The sequence below is a fragment of the Mobula hypostoma genome, chromosome 18 (assembly GCF_963921235.1).
Source record: "Mobula hypostoma chromosome 18, sMobHyp1.1, whole genome shotgun sequence".
Classification (NCBI taxonomy): Eukaryota; Metazoa; Chordata; class Chondrichthyes; order Myliobatiformes; family Myliobatidae; genus Mobula; species Mobula hypostoma.
This window is the reverse complement of record NC_086114.1, coordinates 64,226,769-64,242,949: the sequence shown is the minus strand read 5'-3', so window position 1 is coordinate 64,242,949 and position 16,181 is coordinate 64,226,769. Positions and strand designations below refer to the sequence as shown.

At 48.4% G+C, this 16,181-nt stretch overlaps 1 protein-coding gene across 3 annotated transcripts in view; it reads left to right on the top strand.

The window, feature by feature from the left end:
* The window catches only part of fes (FES proto-oncogene, tyrosine kinase), a 108,204-nt gene that overhangs the window by 51,496 nt on the left and 40,527 nt on the right, over positions 1 to 16,181 (top strand). For all 3 annotated transcript variants that reach the window (XM_063071035.1, XM_063071034.1, XM_063071033.1), the window contains 4 exons: positions 4,939 to 5,058; positions 13,297 to 13,419; positions 15,028 to 15,214; positions 16,063 to 16,140. In XM_063071035.1, the coding sequence (XP_062927105.1) occupies positions 4,939 to 5,058; positions 13,297 to 13,419; positions 15,028 to 15,214; positions 16,063 to 16,140 (508 nt within the window). The remainder of the gene's footprint in view (positions 1 to 4,938; positions 5,059 to 13,296; positions 13,420 to 15,027; positions 15,215 to 16,062; positions 16,141 to 16,181) is intronic.

The window sequence follows — 16,181 nt, the reverse complement described above, 5'->3', positions numbered from 1 at the left end:
CAGCCCCTGTGGAAAACGTGTGTTTAACAGACACACACACACACACACACACACACACACACACACACAGACACACGCACACTCACAGACACACACACACACTCACACAGACACACTCACACACACACACACACACACACACACACACACACTCACAGACACACACACACACTCACACACACACAGACACACACACACGCAGACAGACACACTCACACACACACACACACACACACACACACTCACACACACACTGACACACACACACACACACACACAGACACACTCACACGCACACACACACATACACACACGCAGACACACACGCACACGCACACACACAGACACACACACACACACGCACACACACACACACTCACACACACACAGACACACTCACACGCACACACACACAGACACACATGCACACACACACAGACACACGCACACACACAGACACACACACACACACAGACACTCACACACAGACACACTCACACACAGACACTCACACACACACACTCACACACACACATACACTCACACACACACGCACACACACACAGACACACACATACACACACACACACAGACACACACACACACACACAGACACTCACACACACACTCACACACACACTCTCACACACACACGCACACTCACAGACACACACACGCACACTCACAGACACACACACACACCCACACTCACACACACTCACAGACACACACACACACTCTCACACACACAGACACACACACTCACACACACACAGACACACTCACACACGCAGACAGACACACTCACACACACACGCACACACACACGAGCACACACACACACACACACAGACACACTCACACACACGCACACACACAGACACACACACACAGACACACTCACACACATACACTCGCACACACACACACACACGCACACGCACACACACACAGACACACACACAGACACACTCACACACAGACACACACATACACACACACACAGACACACACACACACAGACACACTCACACACACACACACACTCACACACACACTCTCACACACACACACTCTCACACACACACACACTCTCACACACACACACTCTCACACACACACACATACACTCACACACACACACGCACACACACACAGACACACTCACACACACACACGCACACACACACACAGACACACTCACACACACACATGCACACACACACATACACTCACACACACACATACACTCACACACACACGCACACACACACAGACAGACACATACACACACACAGACACACACTCACACACACACAGACACAGACACACTCACACACACACACTCACACACACACACTCACACACACATACACACACAGACACACTCACACACACACACACTCACACACTCACACACTCACACACACACAGACACACACACACTCACACTCACAGACACACACACAGACACACACACTCACACACACAGACACACTCACACACACACAGACACACACTCACACACACGCACACAGACACACTCACACACACACACACACACACTCGCACACACACACAGACACACTCGCACACACACATGCACACACACACACACAGACACACATATGCGCACACACACACAGACACACACACAGACACACACACACACATACACACACACACACACACACAAAAAACAGTCTGTTTTTTTCCTCTCCATAGATGCTGTCTGACCTGCTGAGTTCCTCCAGCATTTTGTGTATGTTTTGCGCTAGATTCCCCCACCCACACCACTCACCCCCAAAGACGGGTCGGTTCCCACCTTCCTCAACCACTGCGAGAGCCTGGATGTGGGCACTTCAACCTGTGTGGTTTAACATCCATCATGACCTGGGCCCCCCGCCCCCATCCCAGTCCAAGCTCAAATCTATCTTGTGTTCATTGCCAGATGCACAAGCACGTGTGGCAATGAAAAATTAGCATCCACATCACAGGCACGTAACATCAGACGACAGACATCCCACCCTGCAAAAACTCACCCCCCCCCCCCGGCCCTGGTCGACCTCCAAGGGTGTATTTAATACTTTGTTTAGTGATTTTGTCTAATCTGTAAACCAAGTTGGGTATATGCAGAAAATGTGACATTAAAATACATACTTATATTATCATGTTTATTCTATTACAACTTTAAGCAAGTCTACAGGGAGTTTGGCCTCATCAAGTAGGACCTCAATAGAGTAGCTCCTTAGCAGCCAGCCAGCTAGTTTAAATAACTTTAGCTGTGCTAATCAACGAATGACACCTGTTAAACTCACCTCGACATGTCTTTTACATTTTAACCCACCATGGGCAATAGAAAAGTCACTGTTGCAAACAGTGCAGCGAGCAACACTGTCATTATTTGTGAGGTCGACTGTAAAGCCCGCCCACAGAGAAAACTGATAGGTCTACTTAGCAGGGGTTCGCAATCATTTTTGCACTGCAGACCGGTTTAATATTGACAATATTCTTGCTGACCAGCCGACCGGGGGTGGGGGTGTTAATCATAACCGGAATATAGGTGATAAGTCAATCGCATCATAACATTTTAAGTAACGTTTGGATATTAAACACACAGCACATATTTTTCCCGTATGAACATATAAAATCATTGCAACACACCAATATCGCTGAATCAGTGGGAGCCCTGGGCTTGTTTCCCTGCAACAAGACGGTCCTATCGAGGGGTGACGGGAGACAGTGATACTCGAATGGGTTCCTTATATCCAGTCTATTCCGCAATTTAGTTTTCGCTCCATTCATTGCAGAGATATATTGCAAATGGAAGCAACGTTTTCAGTGCTTCCATAGCTATCTCAGGATATTTAGCCTTGACTTTGATCCGGAATGCCGGCAGAGATGTTATGTCAAACATAATTTTCAGCCCGCCGTCATTTGCAAGCTCGAGGAGTTGATCTACTTCCCACACTGACGTGGATGATGCACCAGGGACATTCACAAATGGGTCACGGACCCATTCCTTTGCACGACTTGGGTCACTGATGACCTCGCGTGCGTTAAAATTCAACAGTGCATGACAGGGAATGAGGAAAGGTGCAGCTGACTCGTATCGTTTCATATCACCAAATCATACTGTTTCCTCACGGCCTGGTGGTTGGGGACCACTCTTAGCATGAAGAGAGACCAATCAGGATGCTCGCTCTCCCTCTCAAAAAAACCTATTTCCGGGATATTGTATATAATTTCCGAGCATCAGGGAGCCACTATCGATATGCGGGAGACTCCCGGAACTTCCGGGAGAGGTGGGAGGTCTGAGATGAGCAGCATTCACAAGAAAATCGAAAGTCAGACATAAATTGTGACGGATTCCGGTTAACTGGGTGACTCCGGGACCGGTACATTTTGGCCCAATTAATCGGCTGCCACAATTAGTCGAAGTTTCATGGAAATAGTTAAAAAGGTATAAAAAGACAAAACATTAACCAAGTAACAAATTATGTGCTTAAACAACATACAGAACTGTATTAGTTCCTTGTAGTTATCGACTGAGGAATTCAACCAGTATACATCGCTGTGTTCTTTTGTTTGACTGTAAATGAACAAAATCAGACATCTCGTGCAGATAATGGATTTCCTTTAATGCCCCACCTCCCCCTTGTACCCCATCTGTTACTTATTTTTATACACACATTCTTTCTCTCACTCTCCTTTTTCTCCCTCTGTCCCTCTGAATATACCCCTTGCCCATCCTCTGGTTCCCCCCCCCCCCCGTCTTTCTTCCCGGACCTCCTGTCCCATGATGCTCTCATATCCCTTTTGCCTATCACCTGTCCAGCTCTTGGCTCCATCCCTCCCCCTCCTGTCTTTTCCTATCATTTTGGATCTCCCCCTCCCCTTCCCACTTTCAAATCCCTTGCTCACTCTTCCTTCAGTTAGTCCTGACGAAGGGTCTCGGCCTGAAACGTCGACTGTACCTCTTCCTAGAGATGCTGCCTGGCCTGCTGCATTCACCAGCAACTTTGATGTGTGTTGCTTGAATTTCCAGCATCTGCAGAATTCCTGTTGTTTATGGATTTCCTTTATTGCCTTTCTGCTTGAAATAATGTTGTAATCTAACAGTAAGTTTCCTGGCACAAAATGATCAAAAATCACTGCTTTTTGAATCGGCATCTTTCGGCCCTAATGGATAACACAAAGCACACATAACTGATGCGATTTAAAAGCTGTTTGCTCTAAGCATGGTGTAGTGTCTAACAGTTCATGTGACTGACTCTAGTTAGAAACCGTTTGTCAACAGTCTCCTGTCTCAGTTAAGAGACTTGGTGCCCCAAATATATGAAAGGAACCCCGGCTGCTTCCTTGATTAGTTTTTGTTCTTTAAGAGTTGTCCAAATAAGCAGCTGCCCCGATTGGCCAATGGTCCAATTATCCAGAATCCACTGTATATGGAATTTTACAAGAAAGAACACAATTTGAACAAAATAAAAGTCTGTTTTAGTGCTGGAAGTGTTCATAAGTGACTAGAGTTTTATAAACACAAAGGATTCTACAGATGCTGGAAATCATGAGCAACACACACAAAATGCTGGAGAAACTCAAGCAGCATCTGTGGAGGGGAATAAACTGCCAAGACCCATCATCGGGATATCTCGGCACAAAATGTTGACTGTTTATTCCCCTCCATAGATGCTGAGCCTCCATAGATGACCTGCTGAGTTGCTCCAGCATTTTGTGTGTGATTAGGGTTTTGCTGGTTGGCTGAAAGGAAGTCGCTGTCCAGGGTTCTGTCCATCCATTGGGTTCCCCAGCAGGGGCCGACTCCCGGGCAGGTGCTGAGCTGGACTGTGGCTGGGGAACTCCAGGCAGGAAAGGACTGGTGTGAAGCTTGAGGGGATCGCCATGACACCTCACTCTGACTCTTCATGTCCCACACAGGACGGTGACCGAGCTGCCCCCAGTCGTTACCTTTGACGCCAGCCTCTTGGAGGACTTGGAGGACTTGCAAGTGGGCAAGTTGCAGGTGAACGACCTGACCATCGAGTCCGTGCAGCACAGGTGAGTGTGTGCAGCCGACCATGCGTGTCATTGCCGCGCGCGTGCTCATCTGAACGTGCGTGTGTTGGGCCATACCTGTATATTTGGGTTCTCATGAATATCAGAATCGGTTTATTATCACTGACGTAAGTTGTGTAATTTGTTTTGTGGCATCAGCACAGTGAAACGCATTTAAAAATTACTCTGGCTAAAAATAAACAGAGCAAAGGAGAGCCAAAATAGTGGGGGAGTGTTCATGGGTTCATGGACCATTCACAAATCTGATGGCGGAGGGGAAGAAGCTGTTCCTAAAACGTTGAGTGTGTGTCTTCAGGCTCCTGTACCTCCTCCCTGATGGTAGCAATGAGAACACAACGTGACCTGGATGGTGAGGGTTCTTAATGACCAGCACCACTTTGTTGGGACGTTGCCTTTTGAGGATGTCCTCAGTGGTGGGGAGGCTAGTGCCTGTGATGGAGCCTGCTGAGCCTTCAGCCCTCTGCCGCAATTTCTGATCCATTACATTGGATTCTCCAGAACGGAGGGTGATGCAGCCAGTCGGAATTTGTAATAAAACAAAAGTTAAACTCTGTGTGCGTGCTCCGAATCATGGCGTCGAGGGTCATGCACACCGGCACCAAGCTGTCAGTGGGTCACGGAAGCTGGTGGTCCTGTGGATAGCAAGGAAGATCCCGTCAGGATACATATCAGACAGAAAGTTGGGTAGAGTGCTGGCAGATGGAATTTAATCCCAACAAGTGCAAACTGACACATTTTGGGGGTCAGGAATATTCAGCAAATGGTTGCGCACAAAACAATGTTGATGAACAGAGGGATCTTGGGGTTCAGGTCCATAGTTCCCTGAAAGTAGCAACACATGTCAAAGTTCAACGTATATTTATTACTGAAGTATGTATACTATGCACAATCTTGAGATTTGTCTTCTTGCAGGCAGCCACAAAACAAAGAAACATAGAAAAACCTACAACACAATACAGGCCCTTCGGCCCACAATGCTGTGCCAAACATGTACTTACTTTAGAAATTACCCAGGGTTACCCATAGCCGTCTGTTTTTCTAAGCTCCATGTACCCATCCAGCAGTCTCTTAAAAGACCCTATTGTATTCGCCTCCACCACTGTCGCCAGCAGCCCATTCCACGCACTCACCACCCTCTGCGTAAAAAAAATTTACCCCTGACATCTCCTGTATACCCACTTCCAAGCACCTTAAAACTGTGCCCTCTGGTGTCAGCCATTTCAGCCCCGGGGAAAAAGCCTCTGACTATCCACACGATCAATGCCTCTCATCATCTTGTACACCTCTATCAGGTCACCTCTCATCCTCCATTGCTCCAAGGAGAAAAGGCCAAGTTCACTCAACCTATTCTCATAAGGCATGCTCCCTAATCCAGGCAACATCCTTGTTATTCTCCTCTGCACCCTTTCTATGGTTTCCACATCCCTCCTGTAATGAGGTTATTTTTTATTAAGTGCAATTGTGAACAATAGCCAGATCAGAAATGCTGATCAAGTCAACTAGTTCCCAAAGAGAACTCTGATAGGCCAATCAGATGGATCCACTGCCGCTCGGGCGATCAGAACTGAGCACCATACTCCAAGAGGGGTTTGACCAGGGTCCTGTATAGTTGTAACATTACCTCTCGGCTCTTGAACTTAATCCCACGGTTGATGAAGGCCAATACACTGTACGCCTTCTTAATCACACAATCAACCTGCGCAGCAGCTTTGAGTGTCCTATGGACTCGGACTCCAAGATCCCTCTGATCCTCCACACTGCCAAGAGTCTTGCCATTAATACTATATTCTGCCATCCTATTTGGCCTACCAAAATGAACCACCTCACACTTATCTGGGTTGAACTCCATCTGCCACTTCTCAGCCCAGTTTTGCATCCTATTGATGTCCTGCTATACCCTCTGACAGCCCTCCACACTATCCACAGCACCCCCAACCTTTGTGTCATCAGTAAACTTACTAACCCATCCCTCCATTTCTTCATCCAGGTCATTTATAAAAATCACAAAGAGAAGGGGTCCCAGAACAGATCCCTGAGGCACACCACTGGTCACCAACCTCCATGCAGAATATGACCCGTCTACAACCAATCTTTGCCTTCTGTGGGCAAGCCAATTCTGGATCCACAAAGCAATGTCCTCTTGGATCCCATGCCTCCTTACTTTCTCAATAGGCATTGCATGGGTACCTTATCAAATGCCTTGCTGAAACCCATATACACTACATCTACTGCTCTACCATCATCAATGTGTTTAGTCACAACCTCAAAAAATTCAATCAGGCTCGTTATGCGCGACCTGCCTTTGACAAAGCCATGCTGACTATTCCTAATCATACTATACCTCTCTAAATGTTCATAAATCCTGCCTCTCAGGATCTTCTCCATCAACTTACCAACTGCTGAAGTAAGACTCACTGGACTATAATTTCCTGGGCTACCTCTGCTCCCTTTCTTGAATAAAGGAACAACATCCGCAACTCTCCAATCCTCTGGAACCTCTCCCATCCCCATTGATGATGCAAAGATCATTGCCCGAGGCTCAGCAATCTCCTCTGTCGTCTCCCACAGTAGCCTGGGGTACATCTCGTCTGGTCCCGGTGTCTTATCCAACAGGAGCCTGACGTCGACAGGCCACAGCCACCGAACCAGTTCAGGGCTGAGACAAGAGCCAAGGGGTGCAGGTCACACCTGCAGAGTCAGTTCAGGGCTGTAGTTGGTCCAGGAGCCTAATGGTTGCAGGCCATAGCCACAGAGCCAGTTCAGGGCTGAGGCGAGTGAAGCCTTGGAATAGTGAGCTGAACATCGGTTCGTCCTTTGCCCTCAGCCTCAACGCCTTTTTAAAAAAAATCTAGCTCGGCACTTAAATCAGTTAAACATCAGTCGTTTTTAGCTCTTGGGCTGGAGCCCTGCACTCTGATCTGGCCTAAAGTCTGTTCCAGCATTGGCCGATAGGCTGATGAAGAAGGGATATGGTACGCTCACCTTCATCAGTTGGGGAAAAAAATGAACATTTGTGTGCTATTTGGCAACTTCACAAAACACTGGTAGTGTACAGAAGGAACATTTATTCAAAGTTCAAAGTAAATTGAGTATCAAAGTACATGTATGTCACCCATATACAATACTGAGATTCATTTTCTTATGGGCATACTCAATAAATCCATAGATTAAAACCTTAACAGATTCAATGAAAGACTTGGGTATTCAACCATTATGCAAAACATAGCAACAAACACAATACACTGGAGGAACTCAGCAGGTCGGGCAGCATCCGTGGAAAAGATCGGTCAACGTTTCAGGCCGGACCCTTTCGTCAGGACTGCAGGGGGAAGGGGCAGAGCCCCTATAAAGAAGGTGGGGGGAGGGTGGGAAGGAGAAGGCTGGTAGGTTCCAGGTGAAAAACCAGTAAGGGGAAAGATAAAGGGGTGGGGGAAGGGAGGCAGGGAGGTGATAGGCAGGAAAGGTGAAGAAGGAATAGGGGAAAACACAATGGATAGTAGAAGGAGACGCAACCATGAGGGCGTTGATAGGCAGCTGGGGGAGGGGGCAGAGTGACATAGGGATAGGGGAAGGGAGGGGGAGGGAATTACCAGAAGTTGGAGAATTCAATGTTCATACCAAGGGGCTGGAGACTACCTAGACGGTATATGAGGTGTTGCTCCTCCAACCTGAGTTTAGTCTCATTATGACAGTAGAGGAGGCCATGTATGGACATATCCGAATGGGAATGGGAAGCAGAGTTGAAGTGGGTGGCTACTGGGAGATCCTGTCTGTTTTGGCGGATGGAGCAGAGGTGCTTGACGAAGCGGTCCCCCAATCTGCGTCGGGTCTCACTGATGTAGAGGAGGCCGCACCGGGAGCACCGGATGCAATAGATGACCCCAACAGACTCACAAGTGAAGTGTTGTCTCACCTGGAAGGACTGTTTGGGGCCCTGAATGGTGACAAGAGAGGAGGTGTAGGGACAGGTGTAGCACTTACGCTTACAGGGATAAGTGCCAGGTGGGAGATCCGTGGGGAGGGACATGTGGACCAGGGAGTCGCAGAGGGACCAATCCCTGCAGAAAGCAGAGAGGGGTGGAGGGGGAAAGATGTGCTTAGTGGTGGGGTCCTGTTTTAGGTGGCGGAAGTTGTGGAGGATAATGTGCTGGATCCAGAGGCTGGTGGGGTTGTAGGTGAGGACAAGGGGAACTCTGTCCCTGTTGTGGTTGCGGGAGGATGGGGTGAGGGCCGAAGTGCGGGAACCCACCAGCCTTCTCCTTCCCACCCTCCCCCCACCTTCTTTATAGGGCCTCTGCCCCTTCCCTCTTCAGTCCTGACGAAGGATTCCAGCCCGAAATGTCCACTGATCGTTTCCACGGATGCTGCCCGACCTGCTGAGTTCCTCCAGAATGTTGTGAGTGTTGCTTTGACCCCAGCATCTGCAGATTATTGTGTGTTTATGCAAAAGATAGCAATCTGTGCTAATTCAAAAGGAAAGAAATAATACAAAATAAGCAATAAATATCGAGAACATGACAAAATGAGTCCATTGCTCGTGGGAACAGTTCAAGGATGGGGCAAGTGAGGATATCCCCTTTGGTTGTTGGTTGAGGGGTAGTAACTGTTCTGGAACCTGGAGATGGAGGTTCTGAGGCTCCTGTACCACCTTCCTGATGGCAGCAGTGAGGAGAGAGCATGGCCTGGGTGATGGGTGTCACTGGTGATGGATGCTGCTTTCCTGCAACAGTGTTTCTTATAGATATGCTCAATGGTGGGGAGGGCTTTACCCAGGCTGCATCCATGACTTTTTGTAGGATTTTCCGTTAAGGGCATTGGTGTTTTCAAACCAGGTTCTGATGCAGCCAGAAAAGATACTCTCCATGACCCACCTATAGAAGTTTGTCAAAGTTTTAAATGTTATGTCAAATCTCCGCAAACTCTTAAGGAAGGAGAGGCGCTGCTGTGCTTTCTTCATAATTACACTTACGTGCTGGGCGCGGGACAGGTCCTCCAAAATAATAACACCTCGGAATTTAAAGTTGCTGACCCTCTCCATCTCTGATCCTCCAATGAGGACTGTCTCATGGACCTCCGGTTTCCTCCTGAAGTCAATAATCAACTCCTTGGTCTTGCTGACATTGAGTGAGAGGTTGTTGTTATGGCACCACTCAGCCAGATTTTCAATATCCCTCCTATACTCTGATTCATCACCACCTTTGATTCAGCAAACTTGAATATGGCATTTGTAGTCACCAGGATGAGTTTGTGCTGGAGAGAGAGCTGAGGAGATTAGACCATAAGATATAGGAGCGGAAGTAGGCCATTCGGCCCATTGACTCTGCTCCGCTGTTCAATCATGGGCTGATCCAATTCTTCCAATCATCCCCACTCCCCTGCCTTCTCCCCACACCCTTTGATACCCTGGCTAATCAAGAACCTATCTATCTCTGCCTTAAATACACCCAATGACTTGGCCTCCACAACCGCTTGTGGCAACAAATTCCACAGATTTGCCACCATCTGACTAAAGTAATTTCTCCACATCTCTGTTCTAAATGGACATCCTTCAATCCTGAAGTCATGCCCTCTTGTCCTAGAGTCCCCTACCATGGGAAATAACTTTGCCATATCTAATCTGTTCAGGCCTTTTAACATTTGGAATGTTTCTATGAGTTCACCTCTCATTCTCCTGAACTCCAGGGAATACACCCCAAGAGCTGCCAGACGTTCCTCATACGGTAGCCCTTTCATTCCTGGAATCATTCTCGTGAATCTTCCCTGAACCCTCTCTAATGTCAGTATATCCTTTCTCAAATGAGGAGCCCAAAACTGGACACAATATTCCAAGTGTGGTCTCACGAGTGCCTTACAGAGCCTCAACATCACATCCCTGCTCTTAAATTCTATACCTCCAGAAATGAATGCCAACATTGCATGCACCTTCTTCACCACTGACCCAGTCTGGAGATTAACCTTTAGGGTATCTTGCACAAGGACTCACAAGTCCCTTTGCATCTCTGCATTTTGAATTCTCTCCCCATCTAAATAATAGTCTGCCCATTTATTTCTTCCACCAAAGTGCATGACCATACACTTTCCAACATTGTATTTCATTTGCCACTTCTTTACCCATTCTCCTAAACTATCTAAGTCTCTCTGCAGGCTCTGTTTCCTCAACACTACCCACTACTCCACCTATCTTTGTGTCATCGGCATATTTAGCCACAAATCCATTAACACCGTAGTGCAAGTCATTGACGTACATTGTAAGAAGCAGTGGCCCCAACACCAATCCCTGTAGAACTCCACTGGTAACCGGCAGCCAGCCAGATAAGGATCCCTTTATTCCCACTCTCTCTTTTCTGCTGACCAGCCATTGCTCCACCCACATGAGTAACTTCCCTGTAATTCCATGGGCTCTTATCTTGCTAAGCAGCCTCATGTGGGGCACCTTGTCAAAGGCCTTCTGAAAATCCAAGTACACCACATCCATTGCATCTCCTTTGTCTACCCTGCTTGTAATTTCAAAGAATTGCAGTAGGTTAGTCAGGCAGGATTTTCCTTTCAGGAGACCATGCTGGCTTTGCCCTATCTTGTCATGTGCCTCCAGGTACTCTGTAATCTGATCCCTAACAATCGATTCTAACAACTTCCCAACCACTGATGTCAGGCTAACAGGTCTATAGTTTCCTTTCTGCTGCCTCCCACCCTTCTTAAATAGTGGAGTAACATTTGCAATTTTCCAGTCATCCGGTACATTGCCAGAATCTATCGATTCTTGAAAGATCATCGTTAATCTCTTCAACTAATTCCTTCAGAACCCAGGTCCAGGAGATTTATCCACCCTCAGACCATTAAGCTTGCTGAGCTCCTTCTCAGTCGTAATTTTCACTGCACAAACTTCGCTTCCCTGATCATCTTGAATGTCCGGTATACTGCAGACATCTTCCTCTGTGAAGACGGATGCAAAATACACATTCCGTTCCTCTGCCATCTCTGCATCTCTCATTACAATATCTTCAGCGTCATTTTGTATTAGTCCTATATCTACCCTCGACTCCTTTACCTTTTATATACTTAAAGGAGCTTTCAGTATCTTCTTTGACACAAGCAAATCTGAAGATGCTGGAAATTTAAGTATCTTCTTTGATATTAGTTGTCAGCTTCCTTTCATAGTTCATTTTTCCTTCCTAATGACCTTTTTAGTTTCCTTCTGCAAGTTTTTAAAAGCTTCCCAATCCTCTACCCTCCCACTAGCTCTGGCTTTTGCCCTCTCTTTTGCTTTTACTTTGGCTCTGACTTCACTTGTCAGCCACGGTAGTGTCCTCCTTCCATTCGAAAATTTCTTCTTATTTGGAATATATCTGTCTTGCACTTCCCTCATTTTTCACAGAAACCCCGACCATTGCTGCTCTGCTGTCCTTCCTGTTAGTGTCCCTTTCCAGTCAACCTTGCCAGTTCCCCTCTCATGCCATTGTAATTCCCTTTATTCCACTGAAATACCGACACATTGGATTTTATTTTTTTCCCTCTCAAATTTCACCAGAATGCTGCTTGGATTCAGTTATGGAGAGTGATTGAATAGGCTGGGCTTGTTTTCCCTGGAGTGAGGCAGTCTGAGGGATGAGCTGATAGAGGTATATAAAATTATGAGGGTAGAAAGTTATATATTTTTCATGGTAGGAGTATCAAAACCAAGAGGGCATGGGTTTCAAGGAGTTTTAAAGATGATTTGGAGGGGAAAATTCTTCACACAGAGGGTGGTTGATATGTGGAATGTGTTGCTAAAGGAAGTGGTGAATTCAGATATGATTACTATGCTTAACAGCATCTAGACCGGCAAGGCATTGAAGGGTACAGACCTCATTGTAAGGGTGTTAGGGGTGATGGGGAGAAGGTGGGAGAATGGGTTTTAAAAAAAGGGCATGATTGAATAGTGGAGCAAACTCAATGGGCTGAATGGCCGTATTCTACCCCTCTGTCCCAGTGTTCGAAGTTGGCATATGTGATGAATGTAGTTGGGCGGAGAGTTTAATGTGGAAGCCGTGGGTCAAAGGGCCTGTCTTGGTGCTGTACAACTCTCCACACTGAGACGGTGTTAGCTGCATGGAGACCGCCTTGTCTGCAAGGTGGGCCATGATGTCCTCCAGGTTGGGATTGTGTTCTTGACGCCTGGCTTGTTTGCGATGCACGTCTGGCCAGGGCGGTGTGCGCTGACATCCCTGTGTTCCCACCCAGCCTAACGTCCATCGAGGAGGAGCTGCAGACTCTGACGGAGACCATCAACAATCGCCAGGCCACCAGCAGACAGATCTTCAATGAGATAACGGCGGAGGAGCAGTCCACGGGCTTCCGGTCACGGTGAGCACCATAGCTGGCAAGGGCTGGCGCGCACTGCACCACTTCTCGGGCATCAGCATGAGTTTCATGGTGATGGCAAATCTAGAGCTCCAAGTATATACAGGCCACCATACACAACCCCGAGATTCATTTTCTTGTGGGCATTCACAGTAAACACAAGAAGCACAATAGAATCAGTGAAAGACCACACCCAACAGGGCGGACAAACAACCAATGTGCAAAAGACAACAAACTGTGCAAATACAGTAAGAGAAGATAAATAATAATAAACAAACAATATATATCATGAACATGAGATGAAGGGTCCTTGAAAGTGAGTCCATAGGCTGTGGGAAAGGTTCAGTGATGGGGTGAGTGAAGTTATCCCCTCTGATTCAAAAGCCTGATAGTTGAGGGGTAACTACTGTTGCTGAACCTGGTGATGTGGGTCCAGAGGCTCCTGTACCTCCTTCCTGATGGCAGCAGCGAAAAGAGAGCATGACCAGAGAGTGGGAGAATCCTGTTAGATTCATTTTATGGATAAACACAAGTTCTGTCTCCTCCAGCACAGACACCATCTGCCATCACTGGCCCCTTCTCTCACTGCATCTCACTCCCACTCTCACCTCGCCTGTAGACTGACTGGCAGAGTCTGCACTGCCCATCCACCAATCCCACATCACTCCTGCATTCCCATCATCCCTCCCCTCTGGGGGGGGGGGGTGCAGAATTTACTACTGACCAGCATGTCCTTGGAATGTGGAGGGAACCGGGGTGCCTGGTCACAGAGAGCACTTGCAAGCTCCACACAGACGTTGCCTGAGGCCAGGATCGAACTCTGGTCTCTGGAGCTATGAGGTAATGGCTCCACAAACTTCTCTCAAAGCTCTCAGTCATCTGGGACCAGAGTGCGCATAATCATTTTCATTTTATAACCCTGCTCGAGCTCTCAGCTCTTCTGAGATTAAATTTAAACAATCTCCCTCAAAAGATAATTGGCATGTCGACTTTTATAATCCACTAATAAACCAATACTAATTTGTGGGGCTACGGCTCAGCCACATCAGACAGAGACGAGGAGTTATTTTCTGCTTGCTGAATCTTTGGAATTCTGTGATCCCACTCCCCGGCCCCTCCCCACTCAGTTGATGCCAAGGTGGGTGGGAGTTTTGGACACTGGGGTTACAGCTGGGAACGGGTGTTGGCTAGTGGGATAGCAGCATGCAGTGAAGGGGTAGACTGAGGTACACCTCCTTCCCCTCCCAAGGCCCCTCCCATTGGTGCTGCCCTCTGGTGTTCTCTCGGTGGGAGGCGAGGCGTTCTGCGCACATACGTGCGTTCGTCTGCGGACTGCTACAAGCTTGTTCTTGCCGACAATCATCCATGCACCTCCAATCTGCAGGACGTGTCACTCAGGGACTTTGGGCTATACTATGTTTTTTGTGTGTTTACCACTGTCTTTCATGTGCTGTATGTGGTGTGCGCTGTGTGCTGTTGGCACTGTGTTTTGCAGCTTGGCCCCGGAGGAATGCTGTTTTGTTTGACTGTATTCATGTGTGGTTGAATGACAATTAAACTTCAACATGAATTTGAACCTCTGATGTGCCCTTTCTGGCCCACGTCTGGCAGAGTCTACATCTTCAGCAAGAAGTGTGCTCTGGAAGAGAGTTACCAGCAGAAGAGAGCCTTGATGTGTACCAAGGCTCGACTAGACGCCCAAAAGCTCCTGCTCGAACACAAGCTGAAGGAGTTGGGAGACAAGGAGCCCCCTGCGGCCCTGGCGGTCGACGAGGATTGCTGTTCCGTCACCTCGGCGGTGAGGCACCACCGGACACAGGCAGGGGTGGGGGAGGGAGCGAGGCACGGGTGGGGTGGGCTGGAGATGGAGAACAGGGAAGCTGCAGCGGCCTGGGTGCCAATGAGTACCACTCCCCCATCACATCAGCAGTGAGGCAACATCGGACCCAGGCAGGCTTCTGAGGAGGTCGGTGGGAAGAGCGGAGATGGGGGCAGGTTTGATATGGGAGGTGGAGGGTAGACAGGGGCAGGTGAATGCAGGGGAGACGGGGTGTAATGACAGGTGATGTGGGAGAAACAATGACATGATCACTGGGAAGGTGCAGGGTAGGATTATGTGGGGAGGGGAGTCAAGGGGAGTGATACCTGCAGGGACAGAGTGGAGCTGGGGTCCCACAGTGGTGAGGTCTGTGGTGGTGGGGAGGGGGGGGAGTGAGTAGGGGATCGGAGAACAGTGCTTGCAGCTCTGTGGTACAATTCCATGTCGGTGAATCATCTTCACCATCAGAAACCCACCCACCACCACACCACTTCCCCCCAACTCCCCACTCCCCCTACTCCCTTCCCAATACCCCCTCCTTGCCCTCGCCCTTGCTTTCCCTCCCCACTCCAACCTCCACTCATGTTCGCGCCCTCCCAACCCTTTTGCCCCTCCCCTTCCCTCCCCCACTCTCCCACCCAACCCCACTCCCCTCCACACCCTCCCCTACCTCTCCCGTCTCCCCCTGGCCTCCTTCCCATTTCAGTCCCTTTCACCCTCTCCCTCTTCTCTCCTCCCCCTTCCCATCTCTCTCTCTCCCTCCCCCTTACCTTTCCCTTGTTCCTCCTGGCCTGGGAGCTCTGACATGGTCTGTCTCTCACCCTCAGGGGAAGGATGGTGTCCGGCCCATGACCCTGGAGACACTGAAGAACCACATCTCAGGACTCTTCAAGCCGAAGTTCAGTGTAAGCGGCGCCTAGTCCCTCCACCGGTTTCCCTGGGGGTG